The sequence below is a fragment of the Rousettus aegyptiacus genome, unplaced genomic scaffold (genome assembly GCF_014176215.1).
Source record: "Rousettus aegyptiacus isolate mRouAeg1 unplaced genomic scaffold, mRouAeg1.p scaffold_m13_p_4, whole genome shotgun sequence".
In the NCBI taxonomy this organism is placed as follows: domain Eukaryota; kingdom Metazoa; phylum Chordata; class Mammalia; order Chiroptera; family Pteropodidae; genus Rousettus; species Rousettus aegyptiacus.
In genome coordinates this window covers 45,673,051-45,697,216 of record NW_023416307.1, presented here as the reverse complement: position 1 = coordinate 45,697,216, position 24,166 = coordinate 45,673,051, and the positions used below count along the sequence as shown (strand labels likewise).

At 36.0% G+C, this 24,166-nt stretch overlaps 1 protein-coding gene across 5 annotated transcripts in view; it reads right to left on the bottom strand.

Moving 5' to 3' along the window:
• The window catches only part of LOC107505912 (interleukin 1 receptor accessory protein), a 182,334-nt gene that overhangs the window by 132,534 nt on the left and 25,634 nt on the right, over positions 1-24,166 (bottom strand). For all 5 annotated transcript variants that reach the window (XM_016136328.2, XM_036218692.1, XM_016136333.2 and 2 more), the window contains exon 2: positions 7,210-7,282. In XM_016136328.2, coding sequence (XP_015991814.1) covers positions 7,210-7,273 — 64 coding nt within the window. In that variant the 5' untranslated portion in view covers positions 7,274-7,282. The remainder of the gene's footprint in view (positions 1-7,209; positions 7,283-24,166) is intronic.

The following is a 24,166-nucleotide window of genomic DNA, read 5'->3' as shown; positions in this document are numbered from 1 at the left end:
AAACCAGGGTCCCCAGCCTCCTGGCAGCGGACCAGTACCAGTCCATAGCCTGTTAGTAATCGGAATGCACAGCAGGAGGTGAGTGGTGGGCAAGCAAGTAAAGCTTCATCTGTATTTGCAGCCACTCCCTGGCACTAGCATCACCACCTCAGCACCACCTGAAATCATCAGGTGCTGGATCATTATAGGAGCACGGGTACCTGGTGCCAATAAGTTTGGGGACCACTGCTGTAAAATATTTAAAGTTTGTATTTGCTCCCATCATTTTAATACACTAGGAAGGAGGGAAAAAGTCAAAATGTCAAAAAAAAATAGAAAAAAAAATGAATTGTTCAAAAAGGATATCATTCAATGGAAAGCTCAGAAGAAATGGGGGAGTATTTAAGTATGGTACTAAAAATGTTCTTTTATGATCTGAAACAATAAATACTTGGGTTTGCATCAAATTCAGCAAGTTTCTCTGGGAACAGACTGTCTCTGTATCTCTTTCTCTTTGTCATTTCTCTTTTTTTTATTTCTATCTCTAACTCTTTTCTCTCTCTCTCCCCTTCCTGCCCTCTTTTCTCCCCATCTCCACTCCTTTTTCATTTTCCTTTTACGAGAGGTCAGTAAAAAAGTGATAAAGAGAAATTTAGAATAGAGCTGTGGATGTTAAAAAGTCTTCCATAAGAGAAATGCAATTTTCCCTAGGGAACCAGATAGATCAAAAGGTCCAAAGAAAATTAGAAAATATAAAGATAAAATAAATGCTTTCTCCCTGGAAAGTTCATTAGGCAACTTTCAGGGCAATCTGAACTCCCAAAGGATCTAAAGAAGAACAGTTAACTTGGGTGTATCAATTTAATTATTAGGTACAATGTGTTTAAATAGCCAATGAGTCTATTGTGAACGATTAAAGGTTTCTCCCCAAAGAAAAAAAGGCAAAGCTATAGTAAGTAAATAATAGTTAATAATAGTTGAAACAACAATTTGTATATCTATCTGTGTTTGCTTTAACAATAATAATCTTATATTTCAACTACAGTTCTACTGTAAGTTTAAGTAATTAGGAATCAAATAAACCCCAGAATATTATATTAATAAAGAGCTATATTTATGTAGAAAGACTACTAGTGACTAATGGATGTGCTCTCTTTCTGTTTTGTTCCTCTTGAGTAACTATATTTGTGGTGTAGATCCCACAGTTTCCAGTGAGGAAGTGATAGTTGGCAAATACTATTCACTTGGTCCCTCTTACTGGTATGGCAAGGCCAAAATTTAAAGAGAACAAAATGTTCCGACATATAAATTAACTGAAAAATGCAAACATCAGTACATCGATATACATATAAAAATGCACACTCCTGCCTACCTCAAGAAGCACTTCAAAAAAGATGAAAGTATCTTGGAAGGAAAAATAAAACAATGGATTGATGGGCAAAGAGCCTTAAACTATTATTTCAGACCTTACAAACACTGTAGGAAAGTGATATTTATTTCTCAATAATGTGCAGGTATACCAAGAGATTTGATTCCGATGGCAGGAGAAAAATTCATGAAAACAGCAGAACTCGGCCAAGTCTAGATTGTTGAGAGTGTGATTATTTCATCTTTTCTCTCATTTTCTCAGCCATCTTATATTTTCATTGTTTCTACTTCCTCTAAAACAGGTAAAGACAAAAGAAGGCAATTCTGTATCTCAGCTTTTATAGGTCTGGATAGCAGGTACTTGAAGTTGCTGACTGATGTTTCCAGATTATTGTTTAAATGTATCCATTTTCAATCTGTCCTTCAAAAATAAATGAGTAGCAGTTCTCAGTGGATTTTAAAATAAAGCAATCATTGCATTTTATGTTGAGAGTAGATATGTATTTTATTTTCTAAAAAAGTTAATTAGCTAAAAAGAAAAAAATTAAAACCAGTGGAATGAAAATGGGTGATAACCACTTGGAGTGAGTCGCTGATAATCGAGATGGTGATCTGGTTCTATAAAACTCATCTCAGTAATGCAGAAACAAATGTTCTGGGGAAAACACAGAGATAAAGGTAATTTTAAGGGCAGAGTAAATTCCTATAAACCAGACATCATCACCTAAACTATATACATGTATACATATACTATATGTATGTATATATAGTATATACTATCTACATATATTCCCTGCAAAATTAATGGTTTCTCTTAACACAGTCATGTGAACTATAAATAAGACCATTTTTCTAAACATAGAATTATGACTGTGATAATAAGAAGCTGTCATGAAGAGTTTATATTTGCAAAGTCAGCATCAGGCCAGTAAATCGTGATACCCAGATCTCTTCTCAGTCAGGCTACAGAATACATCATACCCTTGGGAAGTATAAGTAACTTAAAAATAAACATCTGTGTGTTTCAAAATACAAATGCAGCTCAAAAACAAAAAAGAAAAAAAAAAGTGAAGCTGTGTGCTCCCAAGAGGCAGCATTTAAAGGATAACAGGGTGAAATGTTATAATCCCAATGACCTTTAGGTCTAAGAATAAAATGAAACTATATTCTTCAGACATTCTTCAAATGTTTGAACTAAATTGCATAGAAACGAAGGGTGTTCAGGATGACCAGCCATGACTGAATGTCACAAGTACATCCAAATATAGTTTTTCAAAAAAAATATTCAATAACATGAGGCCACTGGGCTTGGCAACAAATTGAATCCTGATAAAAGCTAAAAGAACCATTACATTGCATTAAAAATATTACATGTCCTTACAAAAGTAAGACAAAATTTAAAAAAGAAGACAGAACTAGCCAACTATATCTAAAATACGTTAAACAAAAATATTCTCTTTCTCTGTAGGGATTCCTGTCCTCCACAGTCTGTTCCCAGCTTGCCTTTCCAGCTTGGCTCCTAAATTGCCCTTCCATTGTCCCTTCAGTCACACCTCACTATTCTGTTCTCAAATAAGAGTTGTATTTTCTCTTCCATACAGCAATTGATCTTTGATTGAGAAGTCTTCTCCAGTACTTCTCTACAGGCGAGTAACCTTCTCTGGTCTCAGGGTATTCTGGTTGTTATGTGTTTTCTCTTCTTTCTCTCAGATTTTACTGTAAGCTGCATACAATAAGAACCTTCCCTAATTACCCTGGATTCTATACTATAAGATGGTCAAACATCTAATCTTTAGAATGAAGTGAAATCACTGTATGAAACACTTGTCATCAGAAATTACTTAATTAAATAGGAAGAGCATAGGTGACATATGTCCATGAGGTCTAATAATATCCACAACGCTCATTAATAAAAACACAAGAAGGTAGAATTGGTTGGGGCTTTACTGTGATTGGTTGGTTGGTTGGTTTGGTTTGTAGGCAAGGACAAAGTGACACAGAGTGATTAGATGACTTCTTTAACGTCATTATACAACTCACAAAGTGAAACAGTCATAACTTAACCCAATGTCTCTTACTTCCTGGAAAAACACAGTGTTTTTGGTTATTATTTACTTAGTATTGTTCATTCTCAATAAGCCAAGAGATTATTTCCACCCTCTGCAAATTTCTTACAAAAAAATGGAAAAGAAATCAGAGGAGTTCACCTCCATGAGCAGAACAAAGTCCTAAAGGAACTAAAGGTAATGTGTTCTAAAGGAAAGAGTTGTGGAGTCAAGGTAGCCCTCACATCCCAGCTCTATCGGGCATGCCACCATGAGTACTGGTAGCATAGGCTCTTTGTTTCCTAATCTACAAAACAGATGTAAGAATCTCTAGCTCCTACGCCTCCCCACAGTGTTTTCTGTAAAGTTAATGATAATGTATGTGAAATCCAGCCCTACACCTAGTGCATAGTCAACTGTTTGTTGACTTTAAAATAAAAAGCTATATTCACCGATCTATGTGTGTGTGCATTTGGAGAAGAAAATACATTGGTCTCATCCTTAAGTGCTCTGTGTAGCAAAAAATTTTGATACGGCAATATTTTTCAAATTCACCATATTATATGTGGTGCAATTCTCACTCTCCAACTCAGAAATCACAAGTTCCAATATTTATTCCTGTTCTAAAGGCAGCTTTAACGGTTTGGCTTTCTAACATGCTGCCAGTAAAACACCAAAAGAGAAATGTGTGATGAGTCGAAGTTTGCTTTTGGAATTCTTGCAAAGGGGAACTTCTTTGGGTTTAGTGTTGGAAATGTTTAAGACAATAACAAGCACGAAATTGGAATATTGAGTTTTGAGCTTACATTACAGTGATTTTTCTCTTAAAAAATAATATATTCGGGGAGGGGGGATGCAAAGATACTCCTTATCTAAAAAGCACAGAAACCTATTACTGAGTGGTTCTTTAACAGCAAAACTTGTGACCCCTAGAATCAATCTTAATCTTCTTTCTAAATTGTATGTATGCTAGTAGAGTCCAAGAGAGAGTATATTTAGTAAAAATAGCATGCATCTTGGGAACTGAGGAACTAGTTGAAGTCACAGTTATGCTAAGTATTAGCTGTGGGACTTTGGCTAATTCACTTAACCACTTTGATTCTTTTTTTTCTTATCTAAAAAAAGGGTGTTAAACAGTCTGACTACTCCACGGTCTGGGTGTGAGAGTCAAATGACATAAAATATGTGAAATGCAAAGTGATTTTTCAGAAAAGAGAGCTTTATTATTACCACTATAACTAACACATTATAATTATATTATCGCTATTATAATTATCCAAGCTTTAGTCCCTTAAAAGAAAGTAGATGCCTGCTTCTGATTATTGGCTTTTATCACCACCTGAGATGAAAATTACACTCCAAGTTCCTGAGCAAATAAGGAAATCACAGTACTGCTACCAGAAAGGCTATGTTCTGGCATTGGTGGTATAGTGGTTAGAAAAGCTGCCTTCCAGAAAGACAATGTTCTGAAGTCAGAATTGTGTGGCTTGACATCCAATTTGCTGCATTTGAAACACATTGCATGGAATAAAAGTTCTTATGTTGTTAGAGCTCCTTTTTTAAATTTGGGGCTTCTATGAAGAGAAGGTGCCACATGGAAAGGCCAAGAACAACAAGACAGAACTTTTACTAATGGCATATATATATTTACAGTGCTGTGGGGTTTTCAGGCTATTTGTTTTTTGTTCCTCACATCAATTTTGTGATTCCATTAGGATGGGAACCTGAAGCAAAGGAAGAGCTTCATGAAAGACCAACAAGTCTGCAAGCATCTACATCATCGTAAGAGGCAGTACCTTGATGCATGAAAGGTTGGTTGGTCTCTCAGCATGTGCCGTGATCCCTTTTTTCCCCTAGCAGCCCAGAGCCAGTTGCCCTTTTATTTTTATCAACAACACTTCCTTTTTGTTCCTTTCCCTCCAACTAGGAAGTACATCACTGACACAGACACAATACACCTTTTCATAAGGAAGCGAATGAATATGTGCCAGATGGGCTGAGGGGATTACCACATGTTTCCTCCTCCTGTAGTGACTCAATGGGGATGGTATGAGAACTTATCTTATTCAAGAAGTCAGCTTCCCCAGCAGAATTATGAGTCACAGTTTCTGGGTAGAAAGCTCACTTTCCAACAGAATTGGGGTTGGGGGGTACTCCTTGGATGGATTACAGTAAAGGTCATTTGGATAAGCAATACTGTCAAGACTGCTGAGAAAGCACCAGCACCCACTAACTTCTGGGACTTCGCAGTTCTCTCAACAAGAGTAACACACTCGCCTCTCCTCTTTTCCTTCAAGGTGAGGCAGCACATAAAATCACACTGATGAATTACTGCTATGAATCCAAACAAGTTCCATTACAAAACTGGCCAATTAGCCAATCCGGCCAAAAAATAGATGTGAAGGAATATAGATATATGTGTGTATGAGAGAGAGAGAGAGAGAGAGAGAAAGAGAGAGAGAGAGAGAGAGAGAGAGAGAGATGGATGGAGAGAGGGAACCTATTATGTGTCTATGTGTCAATTATTTTTCACATATTTAAAAATCAAGGCATCATGGCACTGACCAGTGAAATGGGACATTCAGCTAAGCAGGGCAGATGCTTGTATAAACAGCCAATGGACCATATTATAGTGTGCCTCAGCTGAGTATCAGCCCTGGTTATAATAAATGTTTTCCTCTTTGAAGATCCCAGGGCCAACAAGATTAGAAGTTATCTACTTCTCTCAGCTTTGAGTTGACTCCATCCTAATTATACCCCTCCTTTAATGCTATTTTTGGCTTCTAATAAAACGCTTTAAGAAGCATAGCAAAACTGAAACACACCAAGAAAAGGTGAGCATGGTGGTGAGAGGGCTCGAATTCATGCCATGTGAAGAATAGATGACGGCATGTATTAGAGGACATGGTCATAGTTATATGACTACTGTTTTAACATTTCTGAAGGCCTCTCACATAGAAGTTATAACTCAATGATAATCAAAGTATAGCCCGTGGTCTTCAGGGAATTATCTATGGAAAGTTTTTTTAAATTAAAAAAAAAAAAAGTTTCCTTGCATTAAAATTGAAAACGATTGGATTATGCATTTCTATTTAAATCAAGCAGTTGAAACAAAGAAATGTAAGGAAAAGACAAGGAGACAAATTTCAGTTATGTGTACTAAAATCTTTCTAAGAATTTGGTCAGTCTGAAGACATAATGGGCTACAATCAGGTAATAACTACTTCGAGGTACCATAAAATGGTTCTGAACAGTAATTCTGGAGATGAGAGGAGACCTGAAAAGGTGGATTTTCAAGTCCCTTGTAATTCAGATTTCATGTGATCCAGGTTCATGAACATTGAGTTTGGTTATTCAAATTCAGTGAAGGCTTCGGCTGGGTCCTCTTATGAACCAAAGAAAGAATGAGCTTAATGACAGGTCCTTTATATCATATATAGAAGAAGTGAGATGGAAACTCATCATTATTTATTTGTTTTTATAAGGTCTCAATGGACTGTTACCACCAAGGCCTCTCCACCACTGGCTCAAGTGTCATTTATTTTCTCACAGGACCTGAAGCAAGGAAAAGAAGCAGAATTCTAATTGGCTTAAATGTGAAAATGATAGAAAATTTTCTATAGTAAAGCACATTCTGACCACTGCCCTAAGTGCACTGTGTCCCATGAAGACTAGAGATGTCAGTGGTTCCTCCCATTATCAACATTCTATAATTTTGTCAAATCTATGATTCTGTACTACCACAGGAGACAATGAAAATAAACAACATTAACTCATTTTCTGAAAGACTTGAGATACTACCCTACCATTCACTTACCTGAAGCATCACTTTGCAGGATCCCATAGAAGGAGAGACTCATTATACACCACAGAAGTCCCATCTTTTCAACCTAAACACAAAGATAAGGGAGTGTACTTGTTACCCTCAAGTGCATAAATAATATTTAGTGCAGAAGCATGCTGGCTATTAGCTAGAAACTATACTAAGAATTTTACTATATTAACAAATTTAATTGTCAGAACCATCCAATAAGACAGGTTTTTTTTTTTTTTAATCTCTATTTACAGATAAAGAAACTGAGAAGTTTAAATAACATAACCAAAATCCTTTGAGTAGAAAGTGGTAGAGTAATGATCAAACTCCAACAGCTTGACTCTAGAATTGTTTCTTAATCACTGAAATATAAATGCCGACTTGAAAAATACTCCTTGGATTTTTTTTCATCGGTCATATTTCTAGCAGATAAATTTCATCTTATTGTTCTTCTCAATCCCTTGATCTATTCCCAATTGGAAATATTTTATAATCTGGGCACTTTTTCCTTTTTTGAAATGAATAAAAAGTCTAGAAGTCCTAAATTCAGACGTGTTTGGAACTCTAAAATTATAGTAAAGGGAAATATATAAACTTTATGCCCTGTTGTGCCCACTCTTCTCACTGAAAAAGACAAATGATGAGGTTAGTATCCAATTTCTGTGATCTTTTGCCTTTCTATTGATAACCAGGTGAAACAGCCAACTAGCAAGAACCGTGCCCTTACATTTGGTTGTGTGATCTTTAATGCAGAGGACTGGAGATTTAACAACTCTGAAATATTTCTTTCTCTACTACCCTAGACATATCTGGCCCCTAACAAAACCTCTGTAGGGTTATAAATACTGAAACTTGGACATTACTGAGAAATTCCATACTCAAGATCTCCAATTTCTGTTCTGAATACAACAGTCATATATAAGGGCGCTTACAGAGGTTTTGGAAACTTGTCCAGATCATATTTCTAGTAAGTGACAAAGATGGAATTTATACACATGTCTGGCTAACTACAAGTCTATTATGCCATACATTAGCCTATGCCACAAGTTTCACAAGAACAGGAACCCACCAGTTTAAAAATGTCAAAGAAGTATTTGATAAATAGGGTGGCCATATAACAGCATTTAACATGGGACACTTTTAAGAGTGCTATGATGAAACAAAATGTGTAAACTGGTACTATCCAAGTGATCCATAGTATGTGGTACTTTAAAGGACAAGTTTCCAACACCTGTCATCTCTCTTGACCCCACATTATCAAAAAACTCTGGTTCATATTGTGCTTCCTTCTTTAGCATGACTATACACACATTATAGGCGAGTTTCTTATATCTTAAACAAATGATTAATCTCAGAGATAAAATGCCTCTTTCTTCTCACCATTATTCCCTTCCAATTCTTATACTATTACCTTAGGGAACATTTTTTCCCCATCAGTCATTCATTTATTCAATAAAACATGGATTGAACATTTTCTGTTTATAAGTTATTATAATATAACTGTAAGGCCTCTGGTAAGTTAGATGTAGGGCCTTCTCTAATGGCACTTCTCCCCAGTAAAGGTGATAAACTACATGCAAACCACTTCAATATCACATGCAGAGGCACTATAGGATATGAAAAGATTTATTAGACAGAAGTTCTAGTACTAGGCAGAGTCCAGCAGAGACTTAAAATGTGTACAAAAAAAATAACTGCAATATAAAGTAATCAGTAATAAAACAGTCAGAGAGGAGCAGATAAGTGTTACTGAAAATTAGCAAAAGAAAAAAGTGACTCTAGCTAAAGGAATCAAAGAAGACTAAACGAGGTGCTTGTGAACAGAACAAAGAGTGGTCTGGAAATTTAGAAGTGAGGCATAAGGAAAATGTTTGAGAGAAAGAAGCTCAATGGAAAATAATGCCCAAAGATAGGAAAAGCATGGACCATAAATAGAAAATAATCTATAAATAATTCAGTTTGGCTCAAGCACAAGGTATTAGGGAAAGAATTAGGAGATTTTGTTGGAAAGCAGGGAGTGTTATGATCAGAATATAACAAAGCCTTGAATAACAGGTTAACTTCGGATTTAAACAGCAAATAGGGAACGATTAAGGTTTCTAATTAGAGGAGTGATATGATCATCAAGTTCCGCCTTGTGGAAATCATTTTTCCAGGCACGTAGTAGATGGACTGCTACTAAATTCTGTCTTAAAATTATTTTGGCTCCTGAGTCTGTCAACACAGTAATTGTTATCCTCCTAGCTTTGTGTCATCTGTAAACTTGCTCAGCACGCTACCTATGTTCTCATCCAAGTCGTTAATAAAAATAATTAATAATTTTGCATTAAACCTCATCAGTAGAGTGCAACTAGATATTTCATTGCAGATTCAAGGCACAGTATTTTCAGCCCCAATACTATTCCTAAAGCAACACTTAGCAGACATTCTAATTAGTGTGATTGAGGACCTTAATTGATATTCTCATGAGTAACTGGATTATGCCAGAGGCAGAAAGGAGTCAAGTCACCAAGTAAAGCTAATCTAAAGATAACTTGAGTCCAAATACAAATCCAGGGTCAGTCCTGCCCTGTGATGAATTAGAATAAAGCAGACTGAAAAGAAAATTTACTGTGTAGGCTGGTTTTGACAGACTAACAGTACCAAGGTTAGTGGAGGCAGTTGGCTCATCTGAGATCTCTCCAAGAAGGCAGATTCATTTAACATTGTCTTGCATTCTGCCTCCGAATTTTATTATTGTGACTAGTAATACATTTTGGTTCTTGTTTCTTGGAGGGAGAGAGCACTGAGAATTTTCAGAGATGGAGAAACTATTAAAAAGCAAAGGAACGTGCCTAATAACACGGTTTCTTGTGGTCTGAATTACAACCTAACTTTAGATTACTATGATGGGGTTTAACAGACTTTGCCCTTGCTTCAGACGATTGGAACCTACATATAATAAATTTCCAGTCATCCTTCCCTGCATTATCCACTTCATTTATTATATGATCATGTTCATACTTTCCCTCTGAGGTATTGATACTTCTCTCATATTTAATGCTATTGTTTCCCAGTATATCAACTTGGACACTTACATCATTCAGCAAGAAGTTTCAAATATGTACTTAGTTCTATGCAATCAATAGCAATGTTAATGATGATCATTAACATGTGCTCAGTACTTTAACACAGAACCCTGCCTATGAATCTTCCTATTGTCTCCATTTTCAAGGCTTAATAAGTGTTGGGATCTCCTTATCTCTGAGTTAGCCCTGATTACTGGTTTCTCTCACTGACCCAGCAGATAACAAGCTAAAACTGAATCTGTTGCCTCAAGCCTTCATTCTGCAAGCAATATTTCAGGACTGGATTTCACCCTCAGTATCCTCATTTCACATATAGATCCATATACAAGCCACAGCTACTCTTTGAAGCCCATCAGCCTGGTTGGGGCTCGGGACTTCAGCCTGATGTTTGCCAGCACTCTTTTCCAGGAGCCTGCATTTTGTCCCCTGTAGGGTCTTGCTCCAAGCTGGATAAGCCTCCAGTAACCATGAAGCTGCTATCACCTGATTCTTTCTTGGTCAACAGATGCCCTATGCTATGATCTGACTACTAAAAAATTGGTCATTAACACCAAGACAGTGACCCTAGATGGACATGTGAGGTCAGCCCTGCAGGCACATCACTTCCTTGACTCCCGATCCCCTCCGGAGTCTCCTTTTTCCCCTCTTTAACTTACTGATAAAGTTTGAGCAGGTCTTGCACACTTATAACAAACAAGCATTTGAGAGACATATGACAAATTATTAATTGCTCCATTTTACAGAAAAGGGGCTTTTATTAAGAAATTAGAGTTGATTTCATTATCAATCCCCATCTCGTTTCTAGAGCATTTAATTTTTTTTTAATTAAATGTATTGGGGTGGCATTGATTAATAAAATTATATATGTTTCAAGTATACAATTCAATAATACATCATCTGTATATTGCATTGTGTGTTTACCACCTAAAGTCAAATCTCCTTCCATCACTATATATTTGATCCCCTTAGTTTTTTAAACCAAAAAAAGTGTTCTTGTGCAGAATATTTCAGAATACAATATTTACTGGTAAACAAAAGTTTTGGCAAAGTAACATGAAATCATGGCTCTAATTCTGGGTAGAGTGAAGTAAGCATACTCCATCCACCCTGTCTCTCTCAATGAATGCAGCTATAAACCTGGGCAGAATGTATGGAGCAACTACTTAAGGACTCCTAAAAGTATATAATGGCACATTCTTTTCAAGTACACTCACCAGGTACACTCACCAGGATAAGCCATATCACGTACCATATATCACACCTTAACACATATAAAATATTAAAAGTATATTCTCTAACTATACAATTAGACTGGAGATCAATAAAAGAAAAATAATAGGAAAATCTCCAAACACTTAGAAATTAAAGAATATATTTCTAAATAATCCATAGGTCAAAAAGGAAGTCTCAAGGGAAATTAGATAATGTTCTGAAATAAACAAAAATAAAAATACACCATACCAAAATATTTGGGATACTGTTCAATGCTTACAGGGTAATTTGTAGCATTAAAGGCTTATACTACATAAGAAGAAAGACCTTAAGTCTATAAGGTAATCTTCACCATTAAGAACTTAGAAAAAGAGAAAAATAAACCAATCAAGTAAAATGAAGAAAATAATGAAGAGGAGAGATCAAAAATAACTAAAGAAAAAAATATTAAAACCAAAAGTTGGTACTTTGAAAAGAACAATAAAATTGCTAAATCTCTACCCAGGTAAACTAAGAAGGAAAAAAAGGCACATGTCAGCAATATCAGAAATGAAAGAGGGTACATCATGACTGGGTTACACAGGCATTAAAGTGGTAATGAGGCAATACTAAAAAATTTAGGCACATAAATTCCACAGTTTAGATTAAATAAACCAACATCTTATAAACTACAATCTAACAAAGCTCACCCAAGATAAAATAAACCATCTGATTGTTTCTATTATTATTATTAAAAGAAATTAAATTTAAAATTAGAAACCTTCCAAAAAAGAAATTTCCAAGCTTCATATGGTTTAATTGGTGAATTCTATCAAGCATATAAAATATGCAAACATCATCTTGCCATAATCTCTGTAAGAAAATTAAGGAGGACAAATGAGTTACCAATTCATTTTATGAGACATTACTCTGATTCTAAAAGCTGCCATAGACACCATAAGAAAATAGACTATAGATATCCCATATCCAAGCAGAGTTTATACTAGAATGCAAGGCTGATCTTAGTAGCTGAAAAGTCAAAGTAGAAAAAACACATGATCATATCAATTGACCCAGAAAAAACATTTGACAAAATTCAACATCCATTCATAATAAAACCTCTCATCAAACTAAGAATAGAAGAGAACTTCAAATTGATGAAGAGCATCTACAAAAACCTACAGCTAACATCACATCACTTGATAAAAGACTGAATGTATTTCCATTAAGGTCAGTAGCAAGGCAAGGATATTCCTTCTTAGTACTATTTGATAGCATAGTAGAAGTCTTAATCAGATGACATAATTTTCAACATAAAAAAATCAAAGAATTTATTTTAAAAAGAACTCTAAATAAGCAAGGTCACAGAATATGTAGTTAACGCACAAAAATTTAACATACTATATACTAGCAATAAAGAATGGGAAACAATTTTTTAAAAGATGGTTTAAAATAACTAAAAAAAGAGAGAGAGAGAGAAAGAAATGCTTATTAACTAAAAGTCTAACCAAACCTATAAACAAAAGTCTAACCATACAAGATCTGTATGCTGAAATTTATAAAATGTTGATAAAAGAAATCAAACAAGACCTAAAGAAATAGAAATATGTGGTTGGCAGAATGGCCCCATGCCCTAAATCCCTGGAACCTGTTATGTTACCTTAATTAGTAAAAGGGCCTTGACAAATATAATTAAGGTTATGAAGCTTAAAATAGGGAGATTATATTGATTATTCATATGAGCCCAATCTATCACATGAGCCCTTAAAAGCAGAAAATATTCTTTGGTTAATGTCAGAGAGATGCAGCAGAAGGATAAATCAGCAAAATGCAGAGCAAGAAAAGAACTCAATAGGCCTCTGACATTTAAAGACAAATGTAGCAACATGTCAAGGACTGCAGGTAGCCTTGGACTGCTGAGAGACTCCCATTTGACAGCCAGTAAAGAAATGGGAATCTCAGGTCTTATAGCCACAGAGAATGAAATTCTGTCAACAACTTTTAAGTATATTTGTCCCTAGGGCCTCCAGAAGAGAATGCAGCCTTGCTGACACTTTAATTTTAGCCTCGTTATACCCTAAGCAGAGAACCAGATATGCCACACTGTACCTGGACTTCTGACTCACTAGAAATTGTGATATAAGTAGGTGTTGTTTTAAACTACTAAGTGTCTGGTAATTTATTACAGTAGTAATAAAAAATAATACAAGAGACATACCATATTCATGGACTGAAACACGCAGTATAGAAAAGATGTTAATTCTCCCCCAAATTAATTGATAGATTTAATGAAATTCTCATCAACTATTCAAGCGGGATTTGTTTATAGATATAGACAAGCTGATTATAAAATTGATTATAAAATTTATATGGAAAGAGAATGCTTTAAAAATTAAAATCCATTTTGAAAAAGAAGAATAAAGTTGTGGGAATCACACTACAAACAATCCAATTTTAAAATGTCAAAAATCTTAAAAAGATACTTTACCAAATAGGATAAAGTAGTGGTTTTGTTTTCCACAGTTTCAGTTAGCTGAAGTCAACCATGGTCAGAAAATATTAAATGGGAAATTCCAGAAATAAATAATTCATAAGTTTTAAGTTGCAGAGCATTCTAAATAGCATAATAAAATCTCTCATGCTCCCACTCCATTCTCCCTGCAATGAGAATCAATCATCCTTTGTCTAGACTATCCACGCTGTATATGCTACCTGCCCATTAGTCACTTAGTATCCATCTTGGTTACCCATCAATTGTCATGGTATCTCAGTGCTTGTGTTCAAGTAACCCTTATTTCACTTAATAATGGCCCCAAAGCACAAGAGTAGTGATGGTGGCAATTAAAATATGCTAAAGATAAGCCATAAAGTGCTTCCTTTAAATGAAAATGTGTGTATGTATAGAAAAAAAGAAACAACATCATATTAGGGTTTGGTACTATCCACTATTTCTAGCATCCACAGGAGGTCTTGGAACATATCCCCTGAGGATAAGGAAGGAATTACTGTATTCAGAAAGCAAATTAATAAGTGAAAAGATATTCAATATCATTAGCCGTAAGGAAAATAAAAAGTAAAACCGCAAAATTAGATACTACTACATGCCATTTGGAATGACTAAAGCAAGAAACACTAATAATAACAAGTGCCGAAGAGAATATGAGCAACTGGAACTCTCTTATTGCTGAGACTAAAAAGGGTACAGCCTCCCTGGAAAATAATTTGGCAGTTTCTTATAATGTTAAACATATTCTTACCATAGATCTAGCAATCTTACTCCTAGGTATTTACCAAAGAGAAGTGGAAACTTATTTTCACACAAAATCCTAGATGCAAATGGTTATGGCAGCTCTATTATTAATTGCCTCAAATTGGAAACAATTCAAATGTCCTTCAACAGGCAAATGGATAAACAAATCCTGGTATTTCTAAAAAACAGACTACTTTTCAGCAATACAAAACAGTGAATTGTCGACTAAAAAACAAAAACAAAAACAAAAACAAACTTGGATAAATCTCAAAAACACCACACTAAGTTGAAAAAAGCCCATCTCAATAGGTTACAGACTGTCGAATTGCACTTAAATGACTATCCCAAAACAAAACTAGAGTGACAGAGAAAAGATCAGGACCTAGAGGTAGGAGGAGGGCATGACTCTAAAGGAATAGCACAAGGGAGTCATTTGGAGGATAAAATAGCTTAGTATCCTGATGGGGGCAGTGATTAAATGAGTCTATATATGAGTTATTATTCATAAAACTGTATTTCAAAGAATTCAACTTTACTGTATGTTAATTAAAAAATATATTTTTAAAGTGGCATGATTTTTCTTTTTTAAAAGCTCCACAAATGATTTGTGAACCCTTTCAGACAGTTTAAACAAATAAAAGCTGTTTTAACCTAAATATGGTTTCTATTTTCAACATTTACTTTGAAAATAACATAGTCCTGTCGTTAAGTACTAAATGTTCCAGAAAAGTCTAGCAGTACAGGCACAGAGAGAGATCAATGAACTGTCCCAGCTTTCAGCATATTAAGCCCATGTTGCTAACCTTGATACAACAGCAGAGTCAAAGTTCATGCCAGAAAACATTAGCACAGTCCTCTTAGATATTTCCTCCCCTTTCTTACTAAACAGCTTCAAAGTGTTTGGAACTCTGAGAGGACATATATAACATAATACACCTCCTGCCATCATTAGAAGCTTGGAACAGGATGTGAGCAGATTGATTTCCTTTTGTTCTTTAATATTCTAAATAGAAACATGCTCTGTAGGGTGAGGAAAGAAATATTGTTAAGTCTCATCTTTCACAAAAGAAAACTAGAACTAGATTTTCAGTGAGATGAACTCAAACTGAACTTTGATTTCTATGTGTGTCTGTATGAACTTGGACAACCTTGGAGAAGATGAGAATATTCACGACAACCACTTAGATAAAGTTATAACCTGCCCATTGTATTGATGACTAATTTAAGATTGACATGCTATGCCAGGCATTCATGGACACTTCTTAATGAGGACAAGAAGAGTGTCTCATTGTTCCCTTTCCCTAATGGTTGAACAAGTTGATGATTAAGTAGTGTATTTAAGCATACTGAGGCATGGGTTTTGCATGGAGTGAAACCTACCTCATCGGTTGTTTGAGAGAAATGTATTTGATAATTCCTGTAGAGTAATTAGCACTGTCCAGGAACATAAGCATCTCTCAGTCAATATTGGTTATTATTAGCTCTTATTAAATGAGATAATGTATGGGTATCACTTGAGAAACTGTAGAGCAGCAGACAAATGTGAGCTACCATTAATATTATTTACAAAGAAGAGCCCAAGTTACTTGGCTCAAGTTAACCTTTGATTATTGGGAAAAACTTGCCACATCCTACATTTTGCATATACTAGTTCCAAGTTTAATGTTCTGTTCTCCAAATATTTCAGAGAAGATAGTCATGGTTGTAAGTTTTGCCTCTGTATCCTACAAAAAAGCAACGATAGCTATGATATGCTCTACAATGACTTTTAAATGTATTATTCAATTACAGTTGATATACGATATTATATTAGTTTCAGATGTACGATGTGGTGATTATACATTTATATGTCTCACAAAGTACTCACCCCTATAAGTTTAGTACTCATATGACACAATGAAACTTGAACTTGGAGAAACCATGGTCCAGAAGGTTTCCCTTTCCTACTTTTCAAATATCTCAGTCTTTAATGGAAGTAAAACTTCTGCCATATCTCACAGGGTGGTTTTCGAGAATTGAATGATGTGACACGTGGACAGAGGTTTTGTAATTATAAAGTGCTGTACTAATACAAAGCGTCATGACATTGGATTTATCATAAAATAAGCTAAGCTCTTTGTTTTGTTTTGTTTAAATTTTTAAAAAATCTGAAGGGTGCTTAACTCATAGCTTAATTACTGGCTTACCTTTGGCAATATTGACAGGGAGAGGCAAGAGTGAGACATCTAAACTCTGGTAATGTTCTATTTCTTGGTCAGATGATGGTTACATGAGGATGCATTTGTAAAAATTATTCCATCTGTACACTTAATATTTACCCACTTTACTGTTAACATGTTATGCTCGATTGAAGTTAAAGGGTGGTTTAAAACAACAGGGAAGATGTAGAAAAAGGCACAGAATAACATTATGTATAATCTTTTAAATCATAAGAGCAGTTTATAATCCAACACAGAAAGTGACAGGATGTCATCTCACAGAACTTCAAGGCTGGTGGGGAAGAATATTTATGATGAACATACCTAACATTTCTTCTAATTCATGGGCACAGTCTAAGGAAAGAGGAAGGAAGGAAAATGACCATGTCTTCATGGCCAGATGTGGTCCTGAGACAAGACAGCAGTGCTGCAGCAGAGTTGTGTGAGAACAAAGAGGAGGGAGCAGCTTACTGGGGAAATACCACCCAATGTGCCATCATATGATGTTCAGATAGGGAACTGGGTGGTATTACAACCAGCGCAGACACAAAACAGTCATATTATCTTATAGACTAAGATGTAGTCACTTCCAGTTTAGCAATTTCATTACTTTTCCCAGCATAGAAAAGTTTCTTAGCCATCTGAGGTTTTCTCCCCTTAAATTTCATGTAATGACATTGACACTAATCACCTCTCTAATTCAAAGGGATGGTCTGAAGATCATGATCCTGTCTGTAAGGCTCTCAAGAGAGAGATGCCATCTACACATTGTTAGAGAGGTCGCAGGCAACAAAATTGTGGCCAAGCTATCATAGATTTCTCCGTAAAGACTGTACCCTCTAGTTTCTGTGTCTACAGAATGAAATTTTGTTCAAATCAATAAGAACTTATTGAACCCTTCTTTCATGCACTTTAATAAAAACTTCAGTATACAGAAATAAACACAACATTTCTTTGGGAGTTTGGGAGCATAGTCAGACTTATAAACACAAGTAGATGATCAAGTACAATACAATCACATCAAAGTGCATGATGAAAACCTTCGTATCCCACAATGAGCACCTGCCAAAGGACCAAATGGCCAAACTGATTTTGGAAAGTTACATGTCACATATCTCTTTCCTGGAGATTCCCAGTGCACATTAGCATTTTAAAATATCTACCAAGTATATATTGTGGTTGCCTTGTTTTAACACTGCATTAGCTCTTTGAGCTAAAGCCCAAAGTTATTAGACCACGAATCCCTTTCTAATGTATTAAACCTCTTAGATTCCATTGGAAATAATACTGATATTGATAGTGAAAGCTCCATAGAGAAGGGAGAACCCAACCACTAATTCCTAGTTCAATCTTCAATCCATAATATGTAGATGCTTTTCAAAATCATTCAACTCCACTTGAGACTAAACTGGCTACCAGGGAAAGGAAATAAATGCTAACTTTCCAACAGTTTCAACACCCCTCTACAGTCTTTCCTGGTTCTCTCTTATCTTGCTGCTGGCTAGAAGTATACCTCTTATAGAAACTCTGGGATGGTATCTGTATCTCCCATAGAGCCCTGAGAAATTTCTGTTTTATTTAGTTTTTCTCTTTTCAACTCTTTTTTTGGACTAGGACTACAAGTTTGTGACTGTAGTACCCAACTCAATACTTTTATACAATAAATATATATAATTATAGGGATAGGTATTAGAAAGAACATCCCCCTAGGACACAGTCCACTTCTGTTTAGTTTGCTGTTGGTCACTTCTTAGCTGTGTGTCCTTGGATAATTTACTCAACCCTTGTGAACCCAAGTATTCTTATCAATAAAATAGAATAACAAATACTTACTTCATATGCTGCTTTAAAGATTAAATTAGATATTATTTATGAAAAAGTTTCATACATAGTAGAATGATGCAAATATGAAGTGCTGATGCTTTATTTTACACAGATATTCACATGCATGCTTGAATCTTTAGCAGGGCTAAAGGTCATCCGGAGGATGTAGTTTCCTCCAGGAGTGATTTAAACATGGCACTGTGCACTCTGTGACTTCTCATCAAGATCCACTGCCTAAAAAGTGAGCCTATCTTCAGAAATTAGACTTTAATGAATCCAAGCCGTCCTTGGTCTCACAACACAGTCAGTTGTCCTTTCACAAGAGCACATCCCTGTGTCATCCCCTGATGTCAGAAAAAAAATGATTAACTTGCTAGAGACCATCTATCAGACTAGAGCTTTGCCTACTCTCCTGTTCAGGGACCTGAGAGCTTCAATAGCTTCAGCTCCTCAGACCCTGCAGCACTCAATTATACAGAGAAACAGGGAGGATGAGTCTGGATCCTAGGACCGACACTTGGATTAATTCGCTGTGTAACTTTGCCTATGTACTTTATTGTCCTGGTGCCTCTGTTTCCACAACTAGTTTTATGAGGAAGAGCTAAGCCCAAAGTTAAATTAGAACTTTCACAGAAGTCTCACCGTGTAGCAGATCGACACTGCCAGTTGTGAGAAAGCACAGAGGCTTCAGGATGGCCTTTGCCTTCAGCATTTTGTCTGCTGGAGAACACAGCCCATTAAGCATCCTCCCCACCCAGAATCTTGTCCCCAAAATGCAAAGATAACATTCCAAGTCTTCCTGAGAACTCATATAAGCCCAAACTAGAGAGCTTTAAAGAAAATCATCTCTCTGTATCTAAAGTGTTAAAAGAAAATCCCCTTATGAACTAACACTAAGGAGGTCTGTGTGAGTCTATGTCCCTGTTGAGAAAATTCTATGGCTTCTTTCACTGATTTTTGGACACCAAAATCATCCTGACAGATGGCAATGTGTACCCACCAGTCCCATAGTCTGGGATATGACCTCAGTCCACAAGATCATTCTGAGTAGAGGGAAGTGGGGAGGGGCTCTGGCCACAGTTCTTTATACACGCATTTGACATTTGGTGACTTTATTGCAAATAAAGTAAGAAAATGCAATTTCCTTTTCATCAGAATGAAAAAAAGCAGGAATGTTATAATGCTATTAACTACTGATCCATAAACTACTAAAGACTCAGGAGACCCCAATTTCAACAAGTATGCCTTATTTTCACCACACAGCTACTTAGACGAGGCGCGCACACACACACACACACACACACACACACCCAGCCCCTTCACAGAGAGGTGCTCGAGCGTTGCTTAATATGAAGTTTTAAAATGCTTTGACAAGAAAATTAAGCAAGAGGGCGGAACATAACACACCCCAGGCATCCAGGAACTCAAAATCTAGTAGGGATCTCCAACGTTCAGGTTGCTAATTACAATCTTGTAGTTAAAAGCTTGTTCTTTTAGTTAAATGTCCCAATCTCTGGCTTTCTCACTTAGTACCTGTGGAGCATTGCACAAGTTACTTAATCTGTCTGTACCTTAGTATTCTCAAGTATAAAATGGGAAGAATAACCATACCTAATTCATATGTTTGCTGACAGAATTATATAATATGCATAAGAATATATTGTTATTATTACTTGTTATATTACAACAAATAAAATATTATTTATTTAACTGTACAAAAAATTTTAGTTGTGCTTGCTCATGCTATTATCAAGTATACAAATTAGTCCAAGCAACATGCTCTGAGGAGAGAATCACTTGTATGTTAACAGCGGGGGAAGGGGTTGGGACATGGTGGGTGGGGATGTGGGGGGACCCCTTGAACAAGATGGCATTGCAGCTGGATTCTGAAGACAGGTAACAAACACTGTGAAATGTAGCCATGCCTAAAGAATAAAGGTATTTAGGGCAAAATTATAATAAAACGAGCCTTGCTTTTTACCACTGAGCATAGAAAAGGAAGAAAAACTTGTTCGAAATTCTAATTAGATGAGTATTACCCTGCAGTTATGAAGTCCCTAAAACCATGGACTAGGAACAACAATTAAAAATAGGAATGTTATTCTGCACATCATTTCAAGGGCAGACACACCTTGAAGTTGCTAATCATATCAATGTACGGTGACCACATTCTGCCCTAGTAGCAATACTAGTGACTATCAGAGTCAATAGGACATTACCCAAGCAATTTGGCTGTAAAAAGCATGTATGATTATGCTGATACTTCCAGTTCAAGAATGGAAGCCTTTCTCATGAGCAAATATATATATTTAAAACATTTTGTCGTTCACAAAAATTGTTTTTTTCCTACACGCGTATATTCATTTAAACCTCTGAAGACTGTCAGAAGTTTAGTATTTAATATCAATCTCATTTTACAGAAAGAATAGTGATTTCCCCAAAGTGGCACAGTAATAAATGGTGAAACCATGTTCAAATGCAGGTATCTTGACACCAAATCTCATGATCTTTCTACTATATGCTCCCTTTCTGCTCTTTAAACATCTGTATTAAAGATACGGGGCCTCAGAAACACTTATTTTCAGAAAATACTATTTACAGAAAAAGTAGAGATTTCCCCGAAGTTCCAGACAAAATAAATAAATTGTGAAACCAGTGTTCAAACTCAGATTATCTTGAACCAAATCTCATGATCTTTCTGCTATATGCTCCCTCTCTGCTCCTGTTGTCATTACTTTAAACGTCTGTGTTAGAGACACAGGGCCACAGAAACACTATTTCCTACTGTATTCTGCTTAGGAAACAATCTCAGCATCTGTCACGTCCTAAAGGAATCCCGTGATGTTTCATGCCATTGATCTGTAGCTGTCCTCAACAACAGGATCTGAATGCCTGCTGTGGCCCTGGGAATTTTAAATAAGAAGTCAATAAGAGATGCTGGTAAGTGGTTCTGTAATTGTCTAGGGGTGGATAAAACCTTGGTGGAATAATAATCATATCAATATTCTGGCTACATGAATGATCCTGCAGTGAATTACAACAGGGTACTTCAACTCCAAAGCCTCGGGTGGCATATCTGCATAATTACTCTCACTCTGCAATAACCCCGCAGGGTCAGCAAGATCGGTATTCTGCAGCAAAATTTAATGTTTTATTATTTCAGTTCCCTTTGGTGTTTCTTCGGACTCAGGAAAATGATATAAGATGTAGGAGCTCTGTTGATACAGACAGGGTTTTAAAGAATCACCAGGTTACAAATATATCCTCACATAAATCTTGGAAGGTAGGCAGAAGATGAATGCAATACATAGTTCTAATACCCCTACTAAATGCAAGGCTCTTGATGTATTTTTTAAAATGTTATTCTTGAATTAACTTAGGCTCTCTGAAGGCCACATATTGATCCATGTTGTCCAACTTGGGCTTCTACAAAATGATTTTTAAAAAATATATTTTGGTACTGTACTTATTTTAGAGAAACATTAGGTTATTAATATTAGGTGAAAATTAGGCTAAATCTTTTTTCTACAGAATTGCTCAGTCTTTAGAATGCTAACATATGCTGTGAAACTAAATTACTTAGGAATCATTTACAGTGCTCCTCAAACTTAATTGACTTTATGAATCTTTGCTTAAAATATGTCCAAGCACTAGAATTCTTGGCACAGTTTAGAAATGCTGACTGAAATTCTTTCAGGAAACAAAAAAAGGGTTTCATCTGTATAAGGTATCGGCAATTAGACCAAGCTTTGAGAAATTTCTGTAAATTCTCTCATGGATCATATTAGAAAAAACTTCTACTGTGGTTAAGGGTCATGAATTTGAGGGAAAAAAGTGGGAAATTCCAATCAATTTTCTAATTTACTAAGCCATCTGTGACAAGTTGATGGAGAAATAGTATAATGACTAGCTAAAATGAGACATAAGACATGCTACTGGATTTAAGTATGGTAATGCTATGCTCGGCCAGTATAGCTAATTGGAGTTGATTATGATTTCACTTCTAGCATTTTGGATGCGTAAAGACTGTCATCAAATCAGATTTGATATCATAAAGAACAAGTTGGAAAACACAGGAGAGCAATTATTTCTGATTAGAAAAAGGGAGTCAGCACAGATGAGGGGACCCGAAAAATAATCCTTTCACTTCTGCGACTTTAATATATGCTAGGGAAATTAAAAGTGTATTATTTTTATTGGTCTGCCCATCTCTGAAAAAGAGAAAGATGAAAAAAGGCTGATTAAAAACTACTTGTTTTTTGCATGTAAATATTCTTTCTATCCACTGATGCTTGAAAAATAGACCAAAATCTTGTTCTCCAAAGCCAAAAGAAAAAAAAAAGTTTGCCACATCATAAATAAGAAGGTTGTAAAAGCCTTAGGAAAGTTTTGGAGGCCATAAGGGCACCTGTAAAGGCTGACTGATGACAAGGACCAAATCGATTTTCCCACACAGCACATCTTAATTGTATTTCCCTGATGTCCTTCATATGACATTCTGGATTTTTCAGGATCTGGTGGCAAAACTCCTCTATCCAATCCTTTTCTGCATCCCTCCTCCTCATATAACTTGGACTCCAGCCACAGGTGCACATACAGATGATGCTATAAATCACCCCATGCCTCCCTTCCCTTTTAATCATTCCTCTGCTTGGAATGCCCTGCATGTCCCTCTTCACGGGTACAAACACTATCCATCCTTCAAGATTTGTTTCCAAAACTATTTCCTTCATGAAACCTCCTTGCTTCTCTTGGCCAGATATAATGTATCCCTTCTCCCTACAATTTTCCCTTGGTCTCAGTAAGGTAATTCTTTACCTTGCAGTACAATTAGGTTTGTGTATGTATCTTCTCTCTTGAGATCTACCTCCGATGAATGTTTGTCTTGCAGGGTCTAGCATGAAGCCAGGCACACGGAAAGTGTTTAGTACTATGGACTGAATGACTGTGGTCTTCTGAGTAGAGTCAGTACATTATCTGGCCTGAATCTACAGGTTGTTCTTCGGTCTAGGAAAATTCATCACTCTTTCAATTGTTTTCCACACCTCTGGTCTCTCAACACTCATTTTGTATTCTGTATCATCTTCAGGGAGGTGTTTTTCACACAAATCTATCAGACTGTTTACAAGAATACCCAGAAAGTGTCATCTGCTTTGTCAGTGTAAGATTTGGTTATGCCTCATAACACATTTGCATTTATTTTGTGCATGATGACACTAAATAAGACCTCCACTGAGTTCCTGCCTAAGTGTCCACCTAGGGAACTCCTGGGACTAGCCTCAGAATATTGTTTAATTTGGATTCACAATATCCGATTCAACATTACTGCAGCCCATTATTTTTTGGCCAGGGTGAAATCCCCTGTGCATGTTGCTATTGAGAAAAAAAGGTCACTTCTTCCTAATGTATATGCTCCAGCAGATGACTGT